Genomic DNA, 24,023 nt, shown 5'->3' on the forward strand with positions numbered 1-24,023 from the left:
ATCAAAAGAAAGCTGGAGTAGCTATACTCATATCAGATAAAATAGACTTTAAGATAAAGAATGTTACAAGAGACAAGGAAGGACACTACATAATGATCCAGGGATCAATCCAAGAAGAAGATATAACAATTATAAATATATATGCACCCAACACAGGAGCACCTCAATACATAAGGCAACTGCTAACAGCTATAAAAGAGGAAATTGACAGTAACACAGTAATAGTGGGGGACTTTAACACCTCACTTACACCAATGGACAGATCATCCAAAATGAAAATAAATAAGGAAACAGAAGCTTTCAATGACACAATAGACCAGATAGATTTAATTGATATTTATAGGACATTCCATCCAAAAACAGCAGATTACACTTTCTACTCAAGTGCGCATGGAACATTCTCCAGGACAGATCACATCTTGGGTCACAAATCAAGCCTCAGTGAATTTAAGAAAATTGAAATCATATCAAGCATCTTTTCTGACCACAACGCTATGAGATTAGAAATGAATTACAGGGAAAAAAACGTAAAAAAGACAAACACATGGAGGCTAAACAATACGTTACTAAATAACCAAGAGATCACTGAAGAAATCAAAGAGGAAATAAAAAAATACCTAGAGACAAATGACAATGAAAACACGACAACCCAAAACCTATGGGATGCAGCAAAAGCGGTTCTAAGAGGGAAGTTTATAGCTATACAAGCCTACCTAAAGAAACAAGAAAAATCTCAAGTAAACAATCTAACCTTACACTTAAAGAAACTAGAGAAAGAAGAACAAACAAAACCCAAAGTTAGCAGAAGGAAAGAAATCATAAAGATCAGAGCAGAAATAAATGAAATAGAAACAAAGAAAACAATAGCAAAGATCAATAAAACTAAAAGTTGGTTCTTTGAGAAGATAAACAAAATTGATAAGCCATTAGCCAGACTCATCAAGAAAAAGAGGGAGAGGATTCAAATCAATAAAATCAGAAATGAAAAAGGAGAAGTTACAACAGACACTGCAGAAATACAAAGCATCCTAAGAGACTACTACAAGCAACTTTATGCCAATAAAATGGACAACCTGGAAGAAATGGACACATTCTTAGAAAGGTATAACCTTCCAAGACTGAACCAGGAAGAAACAGAAAATATGAACAGACCAATCACAAGAAATGAAATTGAAACTGTGATTAAAAATCTTCCAACAAACAAAAGTCCAGGACCAGATGGCTTCACAGGTGAATTCTATCAAACATTTAGAGAAGAGCTAACACCCATCCTTCTCAAACTCTTCCAAAAAATTGCAGAGGAAGGAACACTCCCAAACTCATTCTATGAGGCCACCATCACCCTGATACCAAAACCAGACAAAGACACTACAAAAAAAGAAAATTACAGACCAATATCACTGATGAATATAGATGCAAAAATCCTCAACAAAATACTAGCAAACAGAATCCAACAACACATTAAAAGGATCATACACCACGATCAAGTGGGATTTATCCCAGGGATGCAAGGATTCTTCAATATACGCAAATCAATCAATGTGATACACCATATTAACAAATTGAAGAATAAAAACCATATGATCATCTCAATAGATGCAGAAAAAGCTTTTGACAAAATTCAACACCCATTTCTGATAAAAACTCTCCAGAAAGTGGGCATAGAGGGAACCTACCTCAACATAATAAAGGCCATATATGACAAACCCACAGCAAACATCATTCTCAATGGTGAAAAACTGAAAGCATTTCCTCTAAGATCAGGAACGAGACAAGGATGTCCACTCTCACCACTATTATTCAACATAGTTCTGGAAGTCCTAGCCACGGCAATCAGAGAAGAAAAAGAAATAAAAGGAATACAAATTGGAAAAGAAGAAGTAAAACTGTCACTGTTTGCGGATGACATGATACTATACATAGAGAATCCTAAAACTGCCACCAGAAAACTGCTAGAGGTAATCAATGAATATGGTAAAGTTGCAGGATACAAAATTAATGCACAGAAATCTCTTGCATTCCTATACACTAATGATGAAAAATCTGAAAGAGAAATTATGGAAACACTCCCATTTACCATTGCAACAAAAAGAATAAAATACCTAGGAATAAACCTACCTAGGGAGACAAAAGACCTGTATGCAGAAAACTATAAGACACTGATGAAAGAAATTAAAGATGATACCAACAGATGGAGAGATATACCATGTTCTTGGATTGGAAGAATCAACATTGTGAAAATGAGTATACTACCCAAAGCAATCTACAGATTCAATGCAATCCCTATCAAATTACCAATGGCATTTTTTACGGAGCTAGAAGAAATCATCTTAAAATTTGTATGGAGACACAAAAGACCCCGAATAGCCAAAGCAGTCTTGAGGCAAAAAAATGGAGCTGGAGGAATCAGACTCCCTGACTTCAGACTATACTACAAAGCTACAGTAATCAAGACAATATGGTACTGGCACAAAAACAGAAACATAGATCAATGGAACAAGATAGAAAGCCCAGAGATTAACCCACGCACCTATGGTCAACTAATCTATGACAAAGGAGGCAAGGATATACAATGGAGAAAAGACAGTCTCTTCAATAAGTGGTGCTGGGAAAACTGGACAGCTACATGTAAAAGAATGAAATTAGAACACTCCCTAACTCCATACACAAAAATAAACTCAAAATGGATTAGAGACCTAAATATAAGACTGGACAGTATAAAACTCTTAGAGGAAAACATAGGAAGAACACTCTTTGACATAAATCACAGCAAGATCTTTTTTGATCCACCTCCTAGAGTAATGGGAATAAAAACAAAAATAAACAAGTGGGACCTAATGAAACTTCAAAGCTTTTGCACAGCAAAGGAAACCATAAACAAGACGAAAAGACAACCCTCAGAATGGGAGAAAATATTTGCAAATGAATCAACGGACAAAGGATTAATCTCCAAAATATATAAACAGCTCATTCAGCTCAATATTAAAGAAACAAACACCCCAATCCAAAAATGGGCAGAAGACCTAAATAGACATTTCTCCAAAGAAGACATACAGACGGCCACGAAGCACATGAAAAGATGCTCAACATCACTAATTATTAGAGAAATGCAAATCAAAACTACAATGAGGTATCACCTCACTCCTGTTAGAATGGGCATCATCAGAAAATCTACAAACAACAAATGCTGGAGAGGGTGTGGAGAAAAGGGAACCCTCTTGCACTGTTGGTGGGAATGTAAATTGATACAGCCACTATGGAGAACAATATGGAGGTTCCTTAAAAAACTAAAAATTGAATTACCATATGACCCAGCAATCCCACTACTGGGCATATACCCAGAGAAAACCGTAATTCAAAAAGACACATGCACCCGAATGTTCATTGCAGCACTATTTACAATAGCCAGGTCATGGAAGCAACCTAAATGCCCATCAACAGACGAATGGCTAAAGAAGATGTGGTACATATATACAATGGAATATTACTCAGCCATAAAAAGGAACGAAATTGAGTCATTTGTTGAGACGTGGATGGATCTAGAGACTGTCATACAGAGTGAAGTAAGTCAGAAAGAGAAAAACAAATATCGTATATTAATGCATGTATGTGGAACCTAGAAAAATGGTACAGATGAGCCAGTTTGCAGGGCAGAAGTTGAGACACAGATGTAGAGAATGGACATATGGACACCAAGGGGGGATAACTGCGGTGGGGTGGGGATGGTGGTGTGCTGAATTGGGCGATTGGGATTGACATGTATACACTGATGTGTATAAAATTGATGCCTAATAAGAACCTGCAGTATAAAAAAACAAACAAAACAACTAATACTAAACTTTCATTGGGTTATTTGTATGGAAATATGTTAATATAAATGTTTCAGACATTACATGAAATTTCTAAAAATCTTATATTTGTATGTGTATGGAAATATGTATGGAAATATGTTAATATAAATGTTTCAGACATTACATGAAATTTCTAAAAATCTTATATGTTCTGGTATAATGTTATGAGTAATAATCCTAGTTATTACTTTAAAATGTATATCTCAGAAATAACTAATTTTCTTGTCAACTGCATTATTATGAACTTTCATCAAATCTTTAACCGTGGTCATTTTTAAGTCTTTTGTCATTTACAGACAGTTCTCGGTGTACTCTGATGATTTTGCAAATATGTTCCTATAAAAGGGTTTCATCTTCAAGAAATTCATGGAAAAGACTCTGACAAGTACAGGTTTCTGGTAACTGACTGTACTGCTGAACTGAATGAATAAGCATTTCAGAACTCTAATGAAAAACTGATGAACTCATAAAAGTGCTAACCAAAGATCAAGATGAAAAAAAAAATTAATTACATGGGACTGAGTGAACTGATGAGGATGAGTATAATTTTTGTGACTTTCTGTCTGAATTAAAAAAAAAAAATCCCACAAGGACTCAGAGGCAAAGAATATACAAATCAATTTTCACTGCAAAGTAAAGGAGCTGTTACAGTGGAGGATTACTGGACTGAATGTCAATATTATGACATAGTATGAGTGTGTTTCATGTTTGGTAATTGCAATCATTGTTGCTTTTGTTGTGGTCATCCATGTACAATGCTTGGTGTCAGTCTATTTATCTCTTGTAAAAATAAAATACAGTGTGTGTGTGTGTGTGTGTGTGAAAAAAAAAAAAGAAACTAAGACCCAACACAGCCATAAATAAATAAATAAATAAATAAATAAATAAATAAATAATTATTAAAAAAAAAAGAAATACATCTACATGTGGAACAGCTCCTACAGAACACCTACTGAACACTGGCAGAAGACTACAGACTTCCCAAAAGGCAAGAAACTCCCCACGTACCTGGGTAGGGCAAAAGAAAAAAGAAAAAACAGAGACAAAAGAATAGGGACAGGACCTGCAGCTCTGGGAGGGAGCTGTGAAGGAGGAAAACTTTCCACATGCTAGGAAACCCGTTCACAGGTAGAGACAGGAGGTGGGCAGTGGGGAAACTTCTCCTCCTGTGGAGGAGACAGCAGCAACAGAGGTGCAGAGGACAAAACAGAGAGATTCCCGCACAGAGGATCGGTGCCGACCAGCACTCACCAGCCCGAGAGGCCTGTCTGCTCACCTGCCGGGGACAGGTCGGGGCTGGAAGCTGAGGGTCGGACTTTGGAGGTTGGATCCCAGGGAGAGGACTGGGGTTGGCTGCATGAACAGAGCCTGAAGGGGGCTAGTGCGCCACAGCTAGCCGGGAGGGAGTCCCGGAAAAAGTCTGGAGCTGCCGAAGAGGCAAGAGACCACTGTTTCGGGGTGCATGAGGAGAGGGGATTCCTGCTCCATGAGCCCACAGAAGGCAGAGCACTGCCTAAGCGAGATCCAGAGACGGGCACGATCCGCGGCTATCAGCCCAGACTCCAGAGATGGGCATGAAATGCTAATGCTGCCACCACTGGCACGAAGAATCCTTTGTGCAAGCACAGGTCACTACCCACACCCCCACCCCCAGGAGCCTGTGCAGCCTGCCACTGCCAGGGTCCCGATATCCAGGGACAACTTCCCCGGGAGAACACACGGCTCGCCTCAGGCTGTTGCAATGTTACATGATCCTCTGCCACCACAGGCTCACCCCACATTCCAATTATGACTACCGTACCCCTACCTCCCCCCGGCCTGAGTGAGCCAGAGCCCCCTAATCAGCCACTGCTTTAACCCTGTCCTGTCTGGGTGGGAACAGATGCCTGAGGGCGACCTACATGCAGAGGCAGGGCCAAAACCAAAGCTGAACCCCAGGAGCCGGGTGAACAAAGAAGAGAAAGGGAAATTTCTTCATGCAGCCTCAGGAGCAGCAGATTAAATCCCCACAGTCAACTTGTGGAACTCTGAATCTGTGGAATACCTGAATAGACAATGAATCAACCCAAAATTGAGGCAGTGTACTGTGGGAGCAACTGTAGACTTGGGGTTCTTACTGCATCTGATTTGTTTCTGGTTTTTATGTTTATGTTACTTTAATTTTTAGTGCTTGTTATCATTGGTGGATTTGTTTATTGGTTTGGTTGCTCTCTTCTTTTTTCTTTTTTTCTTTTATTATATTTTTATATATATTTTAAATTTTTCTTCCTCTTTTCTCTTTTTGTGAGTGTGTATGTGTATGTTTCCTTGTGTGATTTTGTCTATTTAGTTTTGCTTTTAGCATTCGATTTGGGGTTCTATCTGCTCATTTTTCTTTCTTTTTTTTTCTTCCAAGCCATGTGGCTGGCAGGGTCATGGTGCTTGCTCCAGGTGTCAGGCCTGAGCCCTGAGGTGAGGGATCCGAGTCCAGGATATTGGACCACCAGAGACCTTCTGGCCCCATGTAATATCAGTCAGTGAGAGCTCTCCCAGAGATCTCCGCCTCATCACTAAGACCCAGCTCCACCCAACGGCCAGCAAACTCCAGTGCTGGACGCCCCATGCCAAACAACTAGCAAGACAGGAACACAACCCCACCCATTAGCAGAGAGGCTGCCTAAAGTCATACTAAGTTCACAGACACCTCAAAACACACCACTGGATGCAGCCCTGCCCACCAGAAGGACAAGATCCAGCCTCATCCACCAGAACACAGGCACCAGACCCCTCCACCAGGAAGCCTACATAAACAACTGAACAACCTCACCCACTGGGGGCAGACACCAAAACAAAGGGAACTACGAACCTGCAGCCTGCAAAAAGGAGACCCCAAACACAGTAAGTGAAACAAAATGAGAAGACAGAGAAATATGGAACAGATGAAGGAGCAAGGTAAAAACCCACCAGACAAAACAAATGAAGAGGAAATAGGCAGTCTACCTAAAAAAGAATTCAGAGTAGTGATAGTAAAGATGATCCAAAATCTTGGAAATAGAATGGAGAAAATACAAGAAACGTTTAACAAGGACCTAGAAGAACTAAAGAGCAAACAAACGATGACCAATAAATGAAATTAAAAATTCTCTAGAAGGAATCAATAGCAGAATAACTGAGGCAGAAGAACAGATAAGTAACCTGGATGATAAAATAGTGGAAATAACTGCTGAAGAGCAGAATAAAGAAAAACCAACGAAAAGAATTGAGGACAGTCTCAGAGACCTCTGGGGAAATATTAAACGCACCAATATTCGAATTATAGGGGTCCCAGAAGAAGAAGAGAAAAAGAAAGGGTCTGAGAAAATATTTGAAGAGATTATAGTTGAAAACTTCCCTAACATAGGAAAGGAAATAGTCAATCAAGTCCAGGAAGCACAGAGAGTCCCATACAGGATAAACCCTAGGAAAAACACACCAAGACACATATTAATCAAACTACCAAAAATTAAATACAAAGAAAAAATATTAAAAGCAGCAAGGGGAAAGCAACAAATGACATACAAGGGAATCCCCATAAGGTTAACACCTGATCTTTCCACAGAAACTCTGCAAGCCAAAAAGGAGTGGCGGGACATATTTAAAGTGATAAAAGGGAAAAAACCTACAACCAACATTACTTTACCCAGCAAGGATCTTATTCAGATTTGATGGAGAAATCAACAGCTTTACAGACTAGCAAAAGTTAAGAAAATTCAGAACCACCAAACCAGCTTTACAACAAATGCTAAAGGAACTTCTCTAGGCAGGAAACACAAGAGACAGAAAAGACCTACAATAACAAACCCAAAACAATTAAGAAAATGGTAATAGGAACATACGTATAGATAATTACCATAAATATAAAGGGATTAAATGCTCCAACCAAAAGGCATAGACTGGCTGAATGGATACAAAAAAAAGACCTGTATATATATGCTGTCTACAAGAGACCCACTTCAGGCTTAGGGACACACACAGACTGAAAGTGAGGGGATGGAAAAAGATATTCCATGCAAATGGAAATCAAAAGAAAGCTGGAGTAGCAATTCTCATATCAGACAAAATAGAATTTAAAATAAAGACTATTAAAAGAGACAAAGAAGGACACTACATAAAGATCAAGGGATCAACCCAAGGAGAAGATAAAACAGTTGTAAATATTTATGCACCAAACATAGGAGCACCTCAATACATAAGGCAAATGCTAACAGATATAAAAGGGGAAATAGACAGAAACACAATAATAGTAGGGGACTTTAAGACCCCAATTTCACCAATGGTTAGATCATTCAAAATGAAAATAAATAAGGAAACACAAGCTTTAAATGACACATTAGACCAGTTGGACTTAACTGATATTTATAGGACATTCCATCCAAAAACAACAGAATACACTATCTTCTCAAGTGCTCATAGAACATTCTCCAGGATAGATCATATCTTGGGTCACAAATCAAGCCTCGGTAAATTTAAGAAAATTGAAATTGTATCAAGTATCTCTTCTGACCACAATGCTATGAGACTAGATATCAATTACAGGAAAAAATCTGTAAAAAATACAATCACATGGAGGCTAAACAATACACTACTTAATAACCAAGATATCACTGAAGAAATCAAAGAGGAAATCAAAAAATACCTAGAAACAAATGACAGTGAAAACACGATGACCCAAAACCTATGGGATGCACCAAAAGCAATTCTAAGAGGGGAATTTATAGCAATAAAATCCTACCTCAAGAAACATGAAAAATCTCAAATAAACAACCTAAACTTACACCTAAAGCAATTAGAGAAAGAAGAACAAAAAATCCCCAATGTTAGCAGAAGGAAAGAAATCATAAAGATTGGATCAGAAAGAAATGAAGGAAACAATAGCAAAGATCAATAAAACTAAAAGCTTGTTCTTTGAGAAGACAAACAAAATTGATAAACCACTAGCCAGACTCATCAAGAAAAAAAAGGGAGAAGACTCAAATCAACAGAATTAGAAATGAAAAAGGAGAAGTAACAATTGACACTGTAGAAATAGAAAAGATCATGAGAGATTACTGCAGGCAAGTATATGCCAATAAAATGGACAACCTGGAAGAAATAGACAAATTCTTAGAAAAGTATAACCTTCCAACACTGAATCATGAAGAAATATAAAATATGAACAGACCAATCACAAGCACTGAAATTGAAACTGTGATTTAAAATCTTCCAACAAACAAAAGCCCAGGACCAGATGGCTTCACAGGTGAATTCTATCAAACATTTAGAGAAGGGCTAACACCTATCTTTCTCAAACTCGTCCAAAATATAGCAGAAGGAGGAACACTCCCAAACTCATTCTACAAGGCCACCATCACCCTGATACCAAAACCAGACAAAGATGTCACAAAAAAGAAAACCGCAGGCCAATAAAACACTGATGAACATAGAGGCAAAAATCCTCAACAAAATACTAGCAAACAGAATCCAACAGCACATTAAAAGGATCACACACCATGATCAAGTGGGGTTTATCCCAGGAATGCCAGGATTCTTCAATATATGCAAATCAATCAATGTGATACACCATATTAACAAATTCAAGGATAAACACCATATGATCATCTCATTAGATGCAGAGAAAGCTTTTGACAAAATTCAAAACCCATTTATGATAAAAACCCTCCAGAAAGTAGGCATAGAGGGAACTTACCTCAACATAATAAAGGTCATATATGACAAACGCACAGCCAACATCATTCTCAATGGTGAAAAACTGAAACCATTTCCTCTAAGATCAGGAACAAGACAAGGCTGCCCACTCTCACCACTATTACTCAACATAGTTTTGGAAGTTTTAGTCACGGCAATCAGAGAAGAAAAAGAAAAAAAAAGGAATACAAATCAGAAAAGAAGAAGTAAAGCTATCACTGTTTGTGGATGACATGATACTATACATAGAGAAACCTAAAGATGCTACCAGAAAACTACTAGAGCTAATCAATGAATTTGGTAAAGTAGCAGGATACAAAATTAATGCACAGAAATCTCTTGCATTCCTATACATTAATGATGAAAACTCAAAAAAGAAATTAAGGGAACACTCCGATTTACCATTGCAACAAAAAGAATAAAATACCTAGGAATAAGCCTACCTAAGGAGACAAAAGACCTGTCTTTTCTGCTATGCAGAAAAGTATAAGACACTGATGAAAGAAATTAAAGATGATACAAACAGATGGAAAGATACACCATGTTCTTGGATTGGAAGAATCAACATTGTGAAAATGACTATACTACCCAAAGCAATCTACAGATTCAATGCAATCCCTATCAAACTACCAATGCATTTTTCACAGAACTAGAATAAAAAATTTTACAATTTGTATGGAAACACCGAAGACCCCAAATAGGCAAAGCAATCTTGATTAAGAAAAAAAGAGCTGGAGAAATCAGACTCCCTGACTTCAGACTATACTACAAAGCTACAGTAATCAAGACAGTATGGTACTGACACAAAAACACAATTTAGATCAATGCAACAGGATAGAAATCCCAAAGATAAACCCATGCACATATGGTCACCTTATCGTTGATAAAGGAGGCAAGAATATACAATGGAGAAAAGACAGCCTCTTCAGTAAGTGGTGCTGGGAAAACTGGACAGCTACATGTAAAAGAATGAAATTAGAACACTCCCTAACACCATACACAAAAATAAACTCAAAATGGATCAACAACCTAAATGTAAGGTCAGACGCTATAAAACTCTTAGAGGAAAACATAGGCAGAACACTCTTAGACATAAATCGCAGCAAGACCTTTTTTGATCCACCTCCTAGAGAAATGGAAATAAAACCAAAAATAAAGAAATGCGACCTAATGAAACTTAAAAGCTTTTGCACAGCAAAGGAAACCATAAACAAGACGAAAAGACAACCCTCAGAATGGGAGAAAATATTTGCAAACGAAGCAACTAACAAAGGATTAATCTCCAAAATCTATAAGCAGCTCATGTAGCTCAATATCAAAAAAACAAACAACCCAATCCAAAAATGGGTGAAAGACCTAAATAGATATTTCTTCAGAGAGGACATACAGATTGCCAACAAACACATGAAAGGATGCTCAGCATCACTAATCATTAGAGAAAGGCAAATCAAAACCACAATGAGGTATCTCCTCACACCGGTCAGAATGGCCATCATCAAAAAATCTACAAACAATAAATGCTGGAGAGGGTGTAGAGACAAGGGAACCCTCTTGCCCTGTTGGTGGGAATGTAAATTGATACAGCCACTATGGAGAACAGTATGAAGATTCCTTTAAAAACTAAAAATAGAACTACCATAGGACCCAGCAATCCCACTACTGGGCATATACCCTGAGAAAACCATAAATCAAAGTGAGACATGTACCACAATGTTCATTGCAGCACTATTTACAATAGCCAGGACATGGAAGCAACCTAAGTGTCCATGGACAGATGAATGGCTAAAGAAGATGTGGCACATATATACAATGAAATATTACTCAGCCATAAAAAGAAATGAAAGTGAGTTATTTGTAGTGACATGGATGGACCTAGAGTCTGTCATTTAGAGTGAAGTAAGTCAGAAAGAGAAAAATACCGTATGCTAACACATATATATGGAATCTAAAAAAAAAAAAAGAAATGGTTCTGATGAACCTAGGAGCAGGAGAATCATAAAGACGCAGATGTAGAGAATGGGGAGGGGGAAGGGTAAGCTGGGACGAAGTGAGATAGTGGCATGGACATATATACACTACCAAATGTAAAATAGATAGCTAGTGGGAAGCAGCCGCATAACACAGGGAGATCAGCTAGGTACTGTATGACCACCTAGAGGAGTGGGATAAGGAGGGTGAGAGGGAGGGAGATGCAAGAGGGATGAGATATGGGGATATATGTATACGTATAGCTGATTCACTTTGTTATACAGCAGAAACTAAAACACAACATTGTAAAGCAATTATAATTCAATAAAGATGTTAAAAAAAATTGGAAAAAAAACCCCTACAATGTCGATGTAGCTGGGAGGGAGGGGAAGTTGACTGGGATAAAACACCACAGATTGCCACTGTTTCTACCACTGTTTAGTAGTTTTCCTTGAATAATCACTTCTCAATTTGCTCTGTACCTTTGGGTGATTTCCAGAATCCTGACAGGGATTTTTTTTGATAATGCTGTCCAGTTTCATCATTAATTTTTAGGAAAAGAGAATTTTCTAAGCTCCTTATGCTATCATTTCAGAAGTCCTAACTTCTTTAACATACTTGAAAATATCCTTTAGGCAATTTTGACATAACAACTACTGTTATACAATAATATGCAATGAACAAAATGTTTAACAAATCGGATAAAGAACTGAGGTACAATCTTCAATATATTATTAGGTATTCATACATAACTATCTTTTTAAAAATAAACCAAATAATCACTAATGCAAATCATCAATTCTAACTCCTTTTTTACTAAAAATTTTTTTGAAAAGGCAGCATGTAAATTAAGAAATAATATATTTCTAACACAATAGGTTTCAAAATGATAGAGAATTATCACTATTTCTTCTTTGTTAATAATTATTTTTGTTCTATCAAATCTCATTTAAAGTTACTATACTGTTTTTCTACTGGATTCCTTCCATATATTTAACAAATAACTTATTTTAACATAGAGCAAGATTTCCACAAACAAACCAATGCATTTATTTTGATAACTTTCTTTGTCAGAAACATCATAATGAAAAAATGTGAATATCATGAATGAAATGGAAGTGCATTTTATGAAGTCAAAGTCAAAACGGAAGGAGACTGTGATGGTTAATTTTGTGTGTCAACTTGTCTGGATTGGTAATTATTTATTTGGTCAAACAATAGTCTAGATGTTCCTGTAAAGATACCTTTTAGATATGATTAGCACTTTCAATCAGTTGACTTGAGTAAAGCAGATTATCCTCCATAATGTGGATGAGCCTTATTCAATCAGTGAAGAACTTAAGAGCAAAGAATGAGGTTTCTCAAGGAAGGAATTCTGCTTCCAGACTCCAGCAAAGAAATCCTGAGTTTTCAGTTTTCAGACTTAGGACTGCAAGCTCTTACCTGAATCTGTACCCTGTCAACTTGCCATATAAACTTTAGACTTGCCAGCCTCCATATTTACATGCGCCAATTCCTTAAAACAAACCTCTCCTATATAAATATATGTACTATATATAATGTAGACATAATGTAATATATGCATATATTAAATGATATAAAATATAATAATATATGCATATAATATATACTATTAATATACACATATATTAGATCTCCTATATAATTATCTCTCCTATATTATATAAATAATGTAGACATAATATTAATATATATTATATAATATCAAATATATTGATATATATTACATGTATATAATATATAACATTAATATACATATATATTAGATCTCCTATTGGTTCTCTTTCTCTGAAGAACCCCAACATAAGAATTATGAAAAAGATATTTATCATCTCTTAAACACTGTTAAATACATACAGCTAAATTGCAGGGATGCTTCAGTGTAAAATTACAAAGAAATCATAGTAACATCTTTTATCTTTTGCCTAGCTGTTTTCATATATTTAATCCCAAATTAATAGAAGTTCACACTTTTGGCAACCAATACGTTCCCTCCCCTAGGCCCTCTTGTGAAACAAAGATCCCGCTCAGGAACTCCAAAAGGAACAGCTGATACTTAAGCATTTGTATTTTATTACTTTGGTAATAAGCATGAATAAGTTATGCAAAAAGAATGGTATTTTCTACAATGCTTAGATAATGCCAAAGCAAGATCTTTTGAGTAAATTTCTCAGAGGAAGGTCATTGCATGAAGGGAGAAGCACAAGGCCTACCTGTATGTTGCTTTGCTAAATGTGAGGTAAAAGAGTCTGAATGGAGAATTCAGGACAGAAACACCACCCTCTCAGGGTGGGTAACCACCAAATGGCAGCATCACAAGTCTGTTTCACCTGTCAATGAAAAGAGAATGAAAGAATGGAAGAAATATCCAGAGGTAGAAAGAGACAGCATCCAAGTTGTTTATTCCTTCTCCATTTCATCATACAAGGAAAGTCCAAAGACAGGAAATAAGAGGAAAAGAAAGAAAGAAACAAAGAGAGAGAGAGAGAGGGAGAGGGAGGGAGGAAGGGAGGGGGGAAGGAAGGGAGAAAGAAGGAAGAAAGAAAAAGAAAGAAAGAAAGAAAGAAAAAAGAAAGAAAGAAAGAAAGAAAAAAGAAAGAAAGAAAGAGAAAGAAAGAAAGAAAAAGGGGTAGGGAGGGAGAGAGGAAGGAAGGGAGAAAGAAAGAAAGTGTGTAGGCCAAGGTCTCCTCTACAGAAGCAACAAATAAGCTCATTTATGTATCCAGGCTCATTTGAAGAAATAAGTCTTAAGAAACAAATTCCATACAGAAAAGTAGACCACATTGCAAAAGCTATGGTACAGTGAAGGACTTTGTTCTTGATTAAATGTACAATAAGGGTTTGAAGAAAAGTAGGGAAAGCCTTGCGATTCCTCAAGAGGCTCTCAGAGAAAAAAAAAAAATCAAGTTCCTTGACTTTCCCAATTAAACATCTTCTGAATCCACAGCCTCATGCTTATAAAATATTTATCAATTTGTAAACACACAAGAACACAAATCAGAACATTTGCTTAGTTTCTTGCTACTAACCTGAGTTTTTAATGCTGTGTTACATACCATTATTTGAAAGCCAATATATTTCAGAAGAATGATATTTGGCAACATTTCCCACAATGTATTCTAAGATGTTCTATCATGATAATAGATAGTCTGTGGTAAAAGAAGAAAAAGAAGGAGAAGACGAAGAGGAAGGGAAGGGAGAGGACAAAGAGGAGAAGGAGGAGGAGGAGAGAGAGGACCATTTCTGTTCCAAAATATATTCTTAAACTATATGCAGTGATGAAAGTGATATTCATTCATCCATCCAACAGATATGTGCCAGTTACAAGGTGACAGCACTGTTCTAGACCCTGGAGAATATATAACAGTGAAAGACAATTATTTCTATCTCTGTACAAATATGCTTCTTCCGAACACAAAATGGCCTCTATGTCCACTACCCATGATTGGGTTGGCCTGATGACTTGTTGAGCCAATAGAATAAAATCAAAGCGGTACTGTGTGATTCCAGACTGAGGCAGCTTATGATTTTTTCTCTTGGAAGCCAGCTGCCATTTAAAGAAAGCCCACTCCTCTGTTGGAGAAAGATGCCAGGTGGATACAGAGAGGCTTTGGAAAATACGAGACAAGAGGGGAGATGAGAAGTCCGACCAGCTCCCTGTCATTCTACTACTTTCCCCAGATGAGGCACTGGATATGTGAGTGAAGCCCTCTTGCTTTCTCACGTCCCATTCAAATTGCCTAAGCCAACACAAAGTAATCCCAGAGAAGGTGGGAAAAATTCAGAATAAATTTTCCCACGTCATCCAAAAGTAAGCATAATATCTAGACAAATTTATCCACATTAGGTTAAATTAAAATGAAATAAATGGCCTGAAAATTGTTCTATTGTGCAAACACAATAGGAAAACCACCAAAAGATAATAAATAGCATGCAAAAGGCAGATGAAAAATTCAGGTTGGAAGAGAACATTTTCTAAAGGATTGAAATTGATTACCTATTTGTGCTTTGAAGAATTTAGTACTAATAGTAATCCTATCATATATAAGATCAACAAGGTGATGATAAAACAATAGAATGAGATAATAAAGTAGTTGAACTAGAGAAATAGACTGAGAACAATATACTGAATCATTGTTTACCTTCTAAACAAATTTGATAAATAACAATAATACCTAATATTTATTAACTACTATATGCCAGAAACTCATAATCCCATTACTTGTGTTATCTCTTTTAATACTCACAAAAACATTTTTATGTAGAAAACTCAAGTTTCTACATTTAAAAAGTAATAAACTTTAGACAGATTGGCTAAGCAACTTGTCTAAGGTCACAAGGCTAGTACCCTGTAAAGCTAGGATGCAGACACTTGCTGTCTGCCTCCAGAGAGCCTGCTTAACAAAATATCACCATACCACCCGGCCTCAGAAGAATAAAATCAAATTAATGTCATGGTGAAAACAGAGGAGAAATCCCCAAAATTATTAAAGTTGAGAAAAAATTATATATAAGAGAACAGATATCACTGGTTCAACATAAAGATAATTAGTAACTAGTGGTAAAAAAAAATCAATAAATGGAATAGAAATTCAAACACATAAGAGCAAGCTTTCTATAAAATGAAAGAATAAAGGATATTTTGATTGAAATGAAAATTATAAGGGAAGAATTTGATACAAAATTACTAGCATCAAGGCACATTTATATTACATTATTCAACTGTAAAGATAATTCTTTTAAGGGGCCCAAATAAGAAAAAAAAAAAAAAAAGCATATAGAAACTAACATTAGAATCAGAGGACAAATGCAAACTGGCTATGAAATACTATGAGGAAATATAGTATAAGAATAAGGAAAAGATCCAGAGTATTCACATCAGGTAATTTGTCCTTCTAAAATAAAGATAAAAGGCAGAAATTCTCAAATATCAATGAATCAAGGAAATGCATCCTCCACAAGAATTTCTCTTAAAAGCTAAATGATTAAGGTTGAAAAAGATGTGTTGAAATACCAACTCTAAGTTACAGAAGGCATGGTAAAAGGACTGGTTTGGGACAATGAGTTTATTTATTTTAAAACTTGAGACGAAAGAGTGAGAAGACTTATGGTTAAAGAACAATATATAAAACAATGAAAACTGAGATAGAGGAGAGAAGAAAAGTGCAAATCAGCTCCTCTTTTTAACTGTCTAACCTGTGGCTTACAAAATAACAACTACAACTTCTTGATGATTTTTAATGACCTTCTTATCATACTTAAGTGATCTTTTAGTCACTAATATATCATGTTGAAGGTATAATTATTGGAAATATAGGAATTTCTTCCATTTCACATGATTGTTTCTCCTTCTCCTAAATTAAAATAAAATTAAATAAAAGTATTTGTCTTTAAATAATACAACTTTATTCTTATAAAGCTATGTGGACTGTTTATGTAAAATATGTGTGTATGTATTTACTTATCAAGACATGGATGTCTGCAAGCCTATTAACTAAATCTTAACACTCTTACCGAGTAGTGGACTATGTTCTTTTTCTTTGTTTTTATTGCTCGAAAATAGGCATAAAATAGCACAGCAAACATACCTATAATATTAGCACATAAAATAACAACATTAACTGAATACATATATATGTGTAGTGTGTATTAAATAACTCCACATATTGTGTATCTCTTAATTCTGAAGTATGCTCAAGGTGTTTTTTACTATTTATTTTACATTAAGTATTTAAAACTGCAGAAAATCATTGATAATGCACCTGTGGCTGGAAGAGGTAAAATTTTAAAAGGGAAAAACAAAGCAGAGCTGTGTTGTTCTCCCAGAGTCTCAGAAACATACAAGAAATATGTAAGAATAACTCATATTTTAATTTTTAAAAACAGTATTTAATTTCTTAGGAGTTGATATTGTTCCAAATAGTCATGAATTTTCCTACCCAAATACCTATAACTATTTGACATTCAACCCAAACTAGAAATTCTCTCTCTAGGAATTGGAATTTGAAACTGTTAATCAGGGAAGCTGGGAGTGTGTGGGCTAATTTTCAGGATCAGCAGTGTTTCCATAGAGAAAATCCAAAAATTCCTATTATTGAGGTAATTGTCTGGAGCTCTGCTCCTTAAATTCTGTTCCTTAAGTTCTGTCATTTCTACAATATCCTGCCAATCCTTTCCCTTGTTTGGCTTAAGCTAAAAACGATGGTTTCTATCACTTACTTCAAACAGAATCTAAATTATCGTACTGGGACTTTCATAAAACATTGCAAATAATACAAGCTTTAGTAGACCAGATGCTGCACTTGGTAGGAGGATTCCCTTCTACAAGATCAGTCCTAATATTAAGGAGATAAATAGTCATTTTATTGAATATATTATGCTTATTTAAAATTGTTGACTGCAGAACATAGAGTAAAATGGAAAATATTTTTAAAGCAGATGTAATGACAGAAAAATAAAGTAGTGTTACTGAAACAATTACACTGAAAGAAGTCATTCAGTGGCTATATTCCCCACAACAAGGAATTCTTCCTGGCATATCATCTACAATCTTTACAGTATAGTCTAATCTAATTTTGTTTCTCAGTAGGAATTATAAGCAGGTGGTATCACTTACTGTTACAGAAGGACATAAAGTGTCCTCTTATTCATCTCTAGATTACATAATTCCAAATGTAGAGTTGCTCTAGTTATTCTATATTTCCTCTTAAATGAAAATACTTATGATTTTTGTATTTCTTAATTCATTCCCCATTGCAATTGCCTGTCTGCTTATTTGTTTAGACTTTTTGAAAAGTCAGTATTACTAATTGTATTTTTAAAAATACAAAAAAAAAAAAAAAAAACCCTGAAAATTAGGAAACATAAGAGCAAGTTTGGTTTAGAGGATCGGATTTGTTTTGCTTTTTATTTATTTTTATTTTTGGCTGTGTTGGGTCTTCGTTTCTGTGCAAGGGCTTTCTCTAGTTGCGGCAAGTGGGGGCCACTCTTCATCGCGGTGCGCGGGCCTCTCACTATCGCGGCCTCTCTTGGTGCGGAGCACAGGCTCCAGACGCGCAGGCTCAGTAATTGTGGCTCACGGGCCCAGTTGCTCCGCGGCATGTGGGATCCTCCCAGACCAGGGCTCGAACCCGTATCCCCTGCACTGGCAGGCAGATTCTCAACCACTGCGCCACCGGGGAAGCCCCTGTTTTGCTTTTTAACATACTGAATGATGCATTGCTTTGTTTCATCCTTACCCCAGATAAAAAGTGTTGTGAAGAATAGTTTTTTAGAAAAATAGTGAGAATTCATAAATACTCCTGTAAACTTTGTGCCTATATGAATAAATGAATTATTTTTCAAATTTATATTTCACTTGCATTAAGTAGCAGAAGGAACTTTTGATGCAGATTTCAGAGGTTCTAAAAAGGACTCATAAAAAAATAAAAAGGACTCGTCAATCTAAAAAATCTCATAAATTAAAAAAATCTATTAATTTCAACACAATTCTAATCAATAATAAAGACATACTATATTGAAGATTATGTCATATCTGAATGTTTACATATGCTATCAATTCTCTCTGGAAAGCGCTCCCTAAACACCACAACATAACCCATCTTTCCTCATTTATATCCTTTCTGTTTTAATTTTCAGATTAAATTATCATTTTTTGAAACTTAGATACATTTTAATAAATTCTCGTATTTGTAATAGGCTAGCTTTTTGTTTTTTTAACATACAATATAACAGCAGATCATCATTTATTAACAGCAGATCATCCTCGTGGGCCAAGTGGTCGACCCAGACATCCAGAACAGTTACATGGTTCCGCGCAGCCTCTGAGCCTCTGGCTCTGACACCAACAGGGTGAGCATGTTGCCCTCGCGCATGGGGCCTTTCACGTTTCCGATCAGGGAGCGGCTCCTGTCCTCCATGAATTCTACGCACACCTGCGTGCACTGTCCCTGCGAACCGGTCCTGCGCAGCACCTTGGTGACTCTGGCAATGATGGGCTGCACACAGCTCGTGTCTGTGATGGCGGCCTGTCAGCGGCTGGGTGGAGAGCTAGGCTAGCTTTTTGATATGTGCCTTCCCAATAGAAAATCCACTCCAAGAAGGGAGGAATAGGCCAACAAAACTGGCCTATTTGGTTTAGTGTTACAGCACCAGTTTCCAGCTCAAAAATTGTATATTGTAAGTCATCAGTGTATAGTTCTCTAATACATTGAATTAAATTATGTTAACAAAAATAAAAGCAAAAAATAAAATTATTTTCAGTAATATGAGTTGGAGGATTATGTTTCTTCTATTTCTTTCCTTAAAGAAAATGATTAAATTCTCACTTAATCATATGTACCACAACTAAATTAAATATATATTTTAAAACATCTTTTGTACAAGTAAAAGTTTTGAGTTTTTAGTTGGAATGTCTCTTTTTTAAAAAATTTCAAGTGATTGAGAGTAAAAATTTATTGTAGTAACATATTCCTGAATTTTACTACATCATGAAAACTGTGACATTGAAGTCTTGTAAAGGATAAGAGGATATTTTTCCTAATTTATTTATCATTCTAACAATAATTTTGCATCTGCATCTGAAGTAAAACTAAAGGAGGACATGATATTTGAGGACCAATTGGGAAAGAAGATATTTTAACCATAATTGTATACAATTAAAAGCAATAAATTCTGTCCTCTATTTATTTCAATTTTAATAGTTGATAATGCCAGTGGTGAATTTTTTAAAGATTAAAGTTCATATTTTTCCTTTCAATGTAGAAACAAAACAGTCTTTTGTTGTGTTAGTCACCTGGCATTTGACTATTCTTGGCAGTAAATATTACTTGACTATGAAAAGAAGAATGAATGAATGAGTGAGGTTAATACAGGAATAGTGGAAGCATTTACTATCTGTATTTTAAAAAAATTGGCAGTTTCTTCCATACTTCCCTGTTACCTGGTATTTTCTCAAAATAAGGAAATATGGAAATAATATGAAAATCCAGCCCAATAAATGAACCAAAACTGCCAGTATCCACATCCTCCTAGAGTCCCTCCCTTTGAATCAGGGCTACTCTTATGTTATGGGTTGAATTATGTTTTCCACCCCCCCCCCCCCAGTTCAAATGTTAATGTTCTAACCCCCAGTATCTCAGAATGTGTCTTTATTTGGAGATAAGATCTTTACAGAGATAATTAAGTTAAAATGTGATCATTAGGGTGGGTTCTAATCCCATATGACTAGTGTCCTTTTAAAATGGGGAAATTTGAAGGAAAGATACACACTGGAAGAATGAAAGCAGAGATCTACAAGCCAAGGGACTCCAAAGATTGCCGAAAACTACCAGAAGCAGAGAACAGATTCTTTCCGCAGCCCTCAAGAGGAAGCAACCCAGCCAAGCTTATCAACCCACAGAGCTATGAGATGTTATTAAAAAATTGCTTTAGGTCACTAAGTTTTGAAGGGTTTGTTATGTAGCAATAGATAAGTGGGATACTACAGTTCTTCAGTTATTTTTGAGTTTTGGTGATTCTCAAAGTGTTCTCACCAGATCAGCAGCATGGACATCACCAGGAACTTTTTAAAAATGCAAATTCTCAGGCCTGAATCATAAAGTCCAGGGCTAATTCTCCACAGTTTATGTTTAAACAGACCAAAGGTGATTCTGATGCACACGCCAGTTTGAGAAGCACTTTAAATGCTTTCTCAATAAATCCTCTACACTTTTAGTTTTATGGAGACTAATCGCAGGCAAGAAATAGACTATAACGTGGCCTACAGGTGCTTGTCTCAGCTGCCCAGTACCTACCTTTCAGCGCCCCCCCGCTGCTAAATCTTGCCGTGAGTCAAATGCTCCAGCCGTGGGCTTCCTTCAGTCCGTTTCCTACATGTTCTGCTCCCTACAAGTCCATGCAAAAGCCACTGCCTCCTCTGAATTTCTTTTCATTTTTCTTTTCCACTCTTCTTATTAACCTTTATATCTCAGCTAAACTTCACTTCCTCATGGGAGACTTTGCTGAGTTTCTTGACTAGGCCAACTTTCCTGCTAATAGGACTTCAGTGTGCTATGTACCTGTTTTGTAAATCACGTCACAGTTGAAACTGTACACGTGTTTGTGTAATCATTTAGCATTATGCCTCTCCCCACAATAGACTGTAAACTCTATTAGAGTAGGAACATTATTAGTGAAAGAGTGTGCAAGATGAAGGTTAGGAAACTGATTTTTCAATAGAGTAGTAATATTTGTGTAAACTCTTGTTAGGACTCTTTGTACAGGCATATATAATTAGCCAGTAATCTCATTTAATACAGCTTTGGAAATGACAGTGATAAGGTTAGTCTGCAAATTTTAGTTTAAAGCAAAATTTATTTTTGTCTCTATTTTATGCTTATCACACCTTTTCTAAAAGCAATGAAACCTGTTCAAACATGGAATGTATTTTGAACCTTCAAGCTGACATTTTTCTAATTACAAAGTAACAATATTTTACAAGAAGGGTGCTTTAAAAATTTTTGAGGAGGATTCTTCCTATGTTTTCCTCTAAGAGTTTTATAGGATCCAGTCTTATATTTAGGTCTTTAATCCATTTTGAGTTTAATTTGGTGTATGATGTAAGAGAATGTTCTAGACTCATTATTTTACATGCGGCTGTCCAGTTTTCCCAGCACCACTTATTGAAGAGACTGTTTTTTCTCCATTGTATATTCTTGCCTTCTTTGGCATTGATTAATTGACCATAGGTGTGTGTGGTTCTTTTTCCCCCTCTGGGCTTTCTATCCTGTTCCATTGATGTATAAGTCTGTCTTTGTGCAAGTACCATACTGTTTTGATTACTGGAGCTTTATAGTATAGTCTGAAGTCAGTGAGCTTGATTCTTCCAGCTCTGTTTTTCGTTCTCCAGATTGCTTTGGCTATTCGAGGTTTTTGTGTTTCCAAACAAATTTTATGATTTTTGTTTTAGATCCACAAAAAATGCCATTGGCAATTTGATAGAGATCACATTGAATCTGTAGATTGCCATAAATTGCAGCAATATCTTTTTGAATCCCCCCCTCCTATAGTAATGAAAATAAAAACAAAAATAAACAAATGGGACCAAAATTAAACTTAAAGCTTTTGAACAGCAAAGGAAACCATAAACAAAAAAAAAAGATAACCCTCAGAATGGGAGAAAATATTTGCAAATGATGAAATCGACTAGGAATTAATCTCCAAAACATACAAACAGCTCATGCAGCTCAATATCAAAAAAACAAACAACCCAATCAAAACAATGGGCAGAAGATCTAAATAGACATTTCTCCAAAGAAGATGTACAGATGGCCAAAAAGCCCATGAAAAGATGCTCAACGTCACTAATTATTAGAGAAATGCAAATCAAAACTACAATGAGTTATCACCTCACAGCAGTCAGAATGGCTGTCATCAAAAAGTCTACAAACAATAAACGCTGGAGAGGGTGTGGAGAAAAGAGAACCCTCTTGCACTGTTGGTGGGAATGTAAATTGATACAGCCACTATGGAGAACAGTATGGAGGTTTCTTAAAAAACTAAAAATAGTTTTAGTGTTCATTGCAGCACTATTTACAATAGCCAAGACATGGAAGCAACCTAAATGTCCATCGACAGATGAATGGATAAAGAAGGTGTGGTACATATATACAATGGAATATTACTCAGCCATAAAAATGAACGAAAGTGGGTCATTTGTAGAGATGTGGATGGACCTAGAGAGTGTCATACAGAGTGAAGTAAGTCAGAAAGAGAAAAACATATATTGTATATTAACACATATATGTGGAATCTAGCAAAATGGTATAGATGATCTTATTTGCAAAGCAGACATAGACACAGACATAGAGAACAAAGGTATGGATACCAAGGGGGAAAGGGGGGTGGGGAGGAATTGGGATATTGGGGTTGACATATATACACTATTGATACTATGTATAAAAGTGATAACTAATGAGAACATACTGTATAGTACAGGGAATTTTACTTAATGAACTGCCATGACCTAAATGGGAAGGAAATCCAATGAAGAGGGGATATATGTATATGTATAGCTGATTCATTTTGTTGTACAGTAGAAACTAACACAACATTGTAAAGCAACTATACTCTGATAAAAATTAATTTAAAAAAATTGCGTACAGACTTTTAGCTATAAGATGAATAAGATCAGAGGAGCTAATGTATAACATGGTGACTATAGTTGATATCATTGTATTGTGTAAGTGAAATTTGCAAAGAGAGGAGAATTTGAATGTTCTCATCAAAAAAAAAAGATAAATACGTGAGGTGATGGATGTGAGGAATGGAGAAAGAAGATGTGGTACATATATACAGTGGAATATTACTCAGCCATAAAAAAGAATGAAATAATACCATTTGCAGCAACATGGATGGACCTAGAGATTATCATACTAAGTGAAGTAAATCAGACAAGGATAAATATCATATGGTATCACTTACATGTGGAATCTAAAAAAT

General features: G+C 36.0%; 1 protein-coding gene across 1 annotated transcript in view; it reads right to left on the minus strand.

Annotated features, from left to right (window-relative positions):
* Nucleotides 1-19,345: 19,345 nt before the first annotated feature.
* LOC114236481 (40S ribosomal protein S28-like) overlaps nucleotides 19,346-24,023 on the minus strand; it is a 61,720-nt gene continuing 57,042 nt past the window's right edge. Inside the window, exon 2 of the mRNA XM_057546328.1 lies at nucleotides 19,346-19,570. Coding sequence (XP_057402311.1) covers nucleotides 19,346-19,570 — 225 coding nt within the window. The remainder of the gene's footprint in view (nucleotides 19,571-24,023) is intronic.

The sequence above is a fragment of the Balaenoptera acutorostrata genome, chromosome 5 (genome assembly GCF_949987535.1).
Source record: "Balaenoptera acutorostrata chromosome 5, mBalAcu1.1, whole genome shotgun sequence".
Taxonomy (NCBI): Eukaryota; Metazoa; Chordata; class Mammalia; order Artiodactyla; family Balaenopteridae; genus Balaenoptera; species Balaenoptera acutorostrata.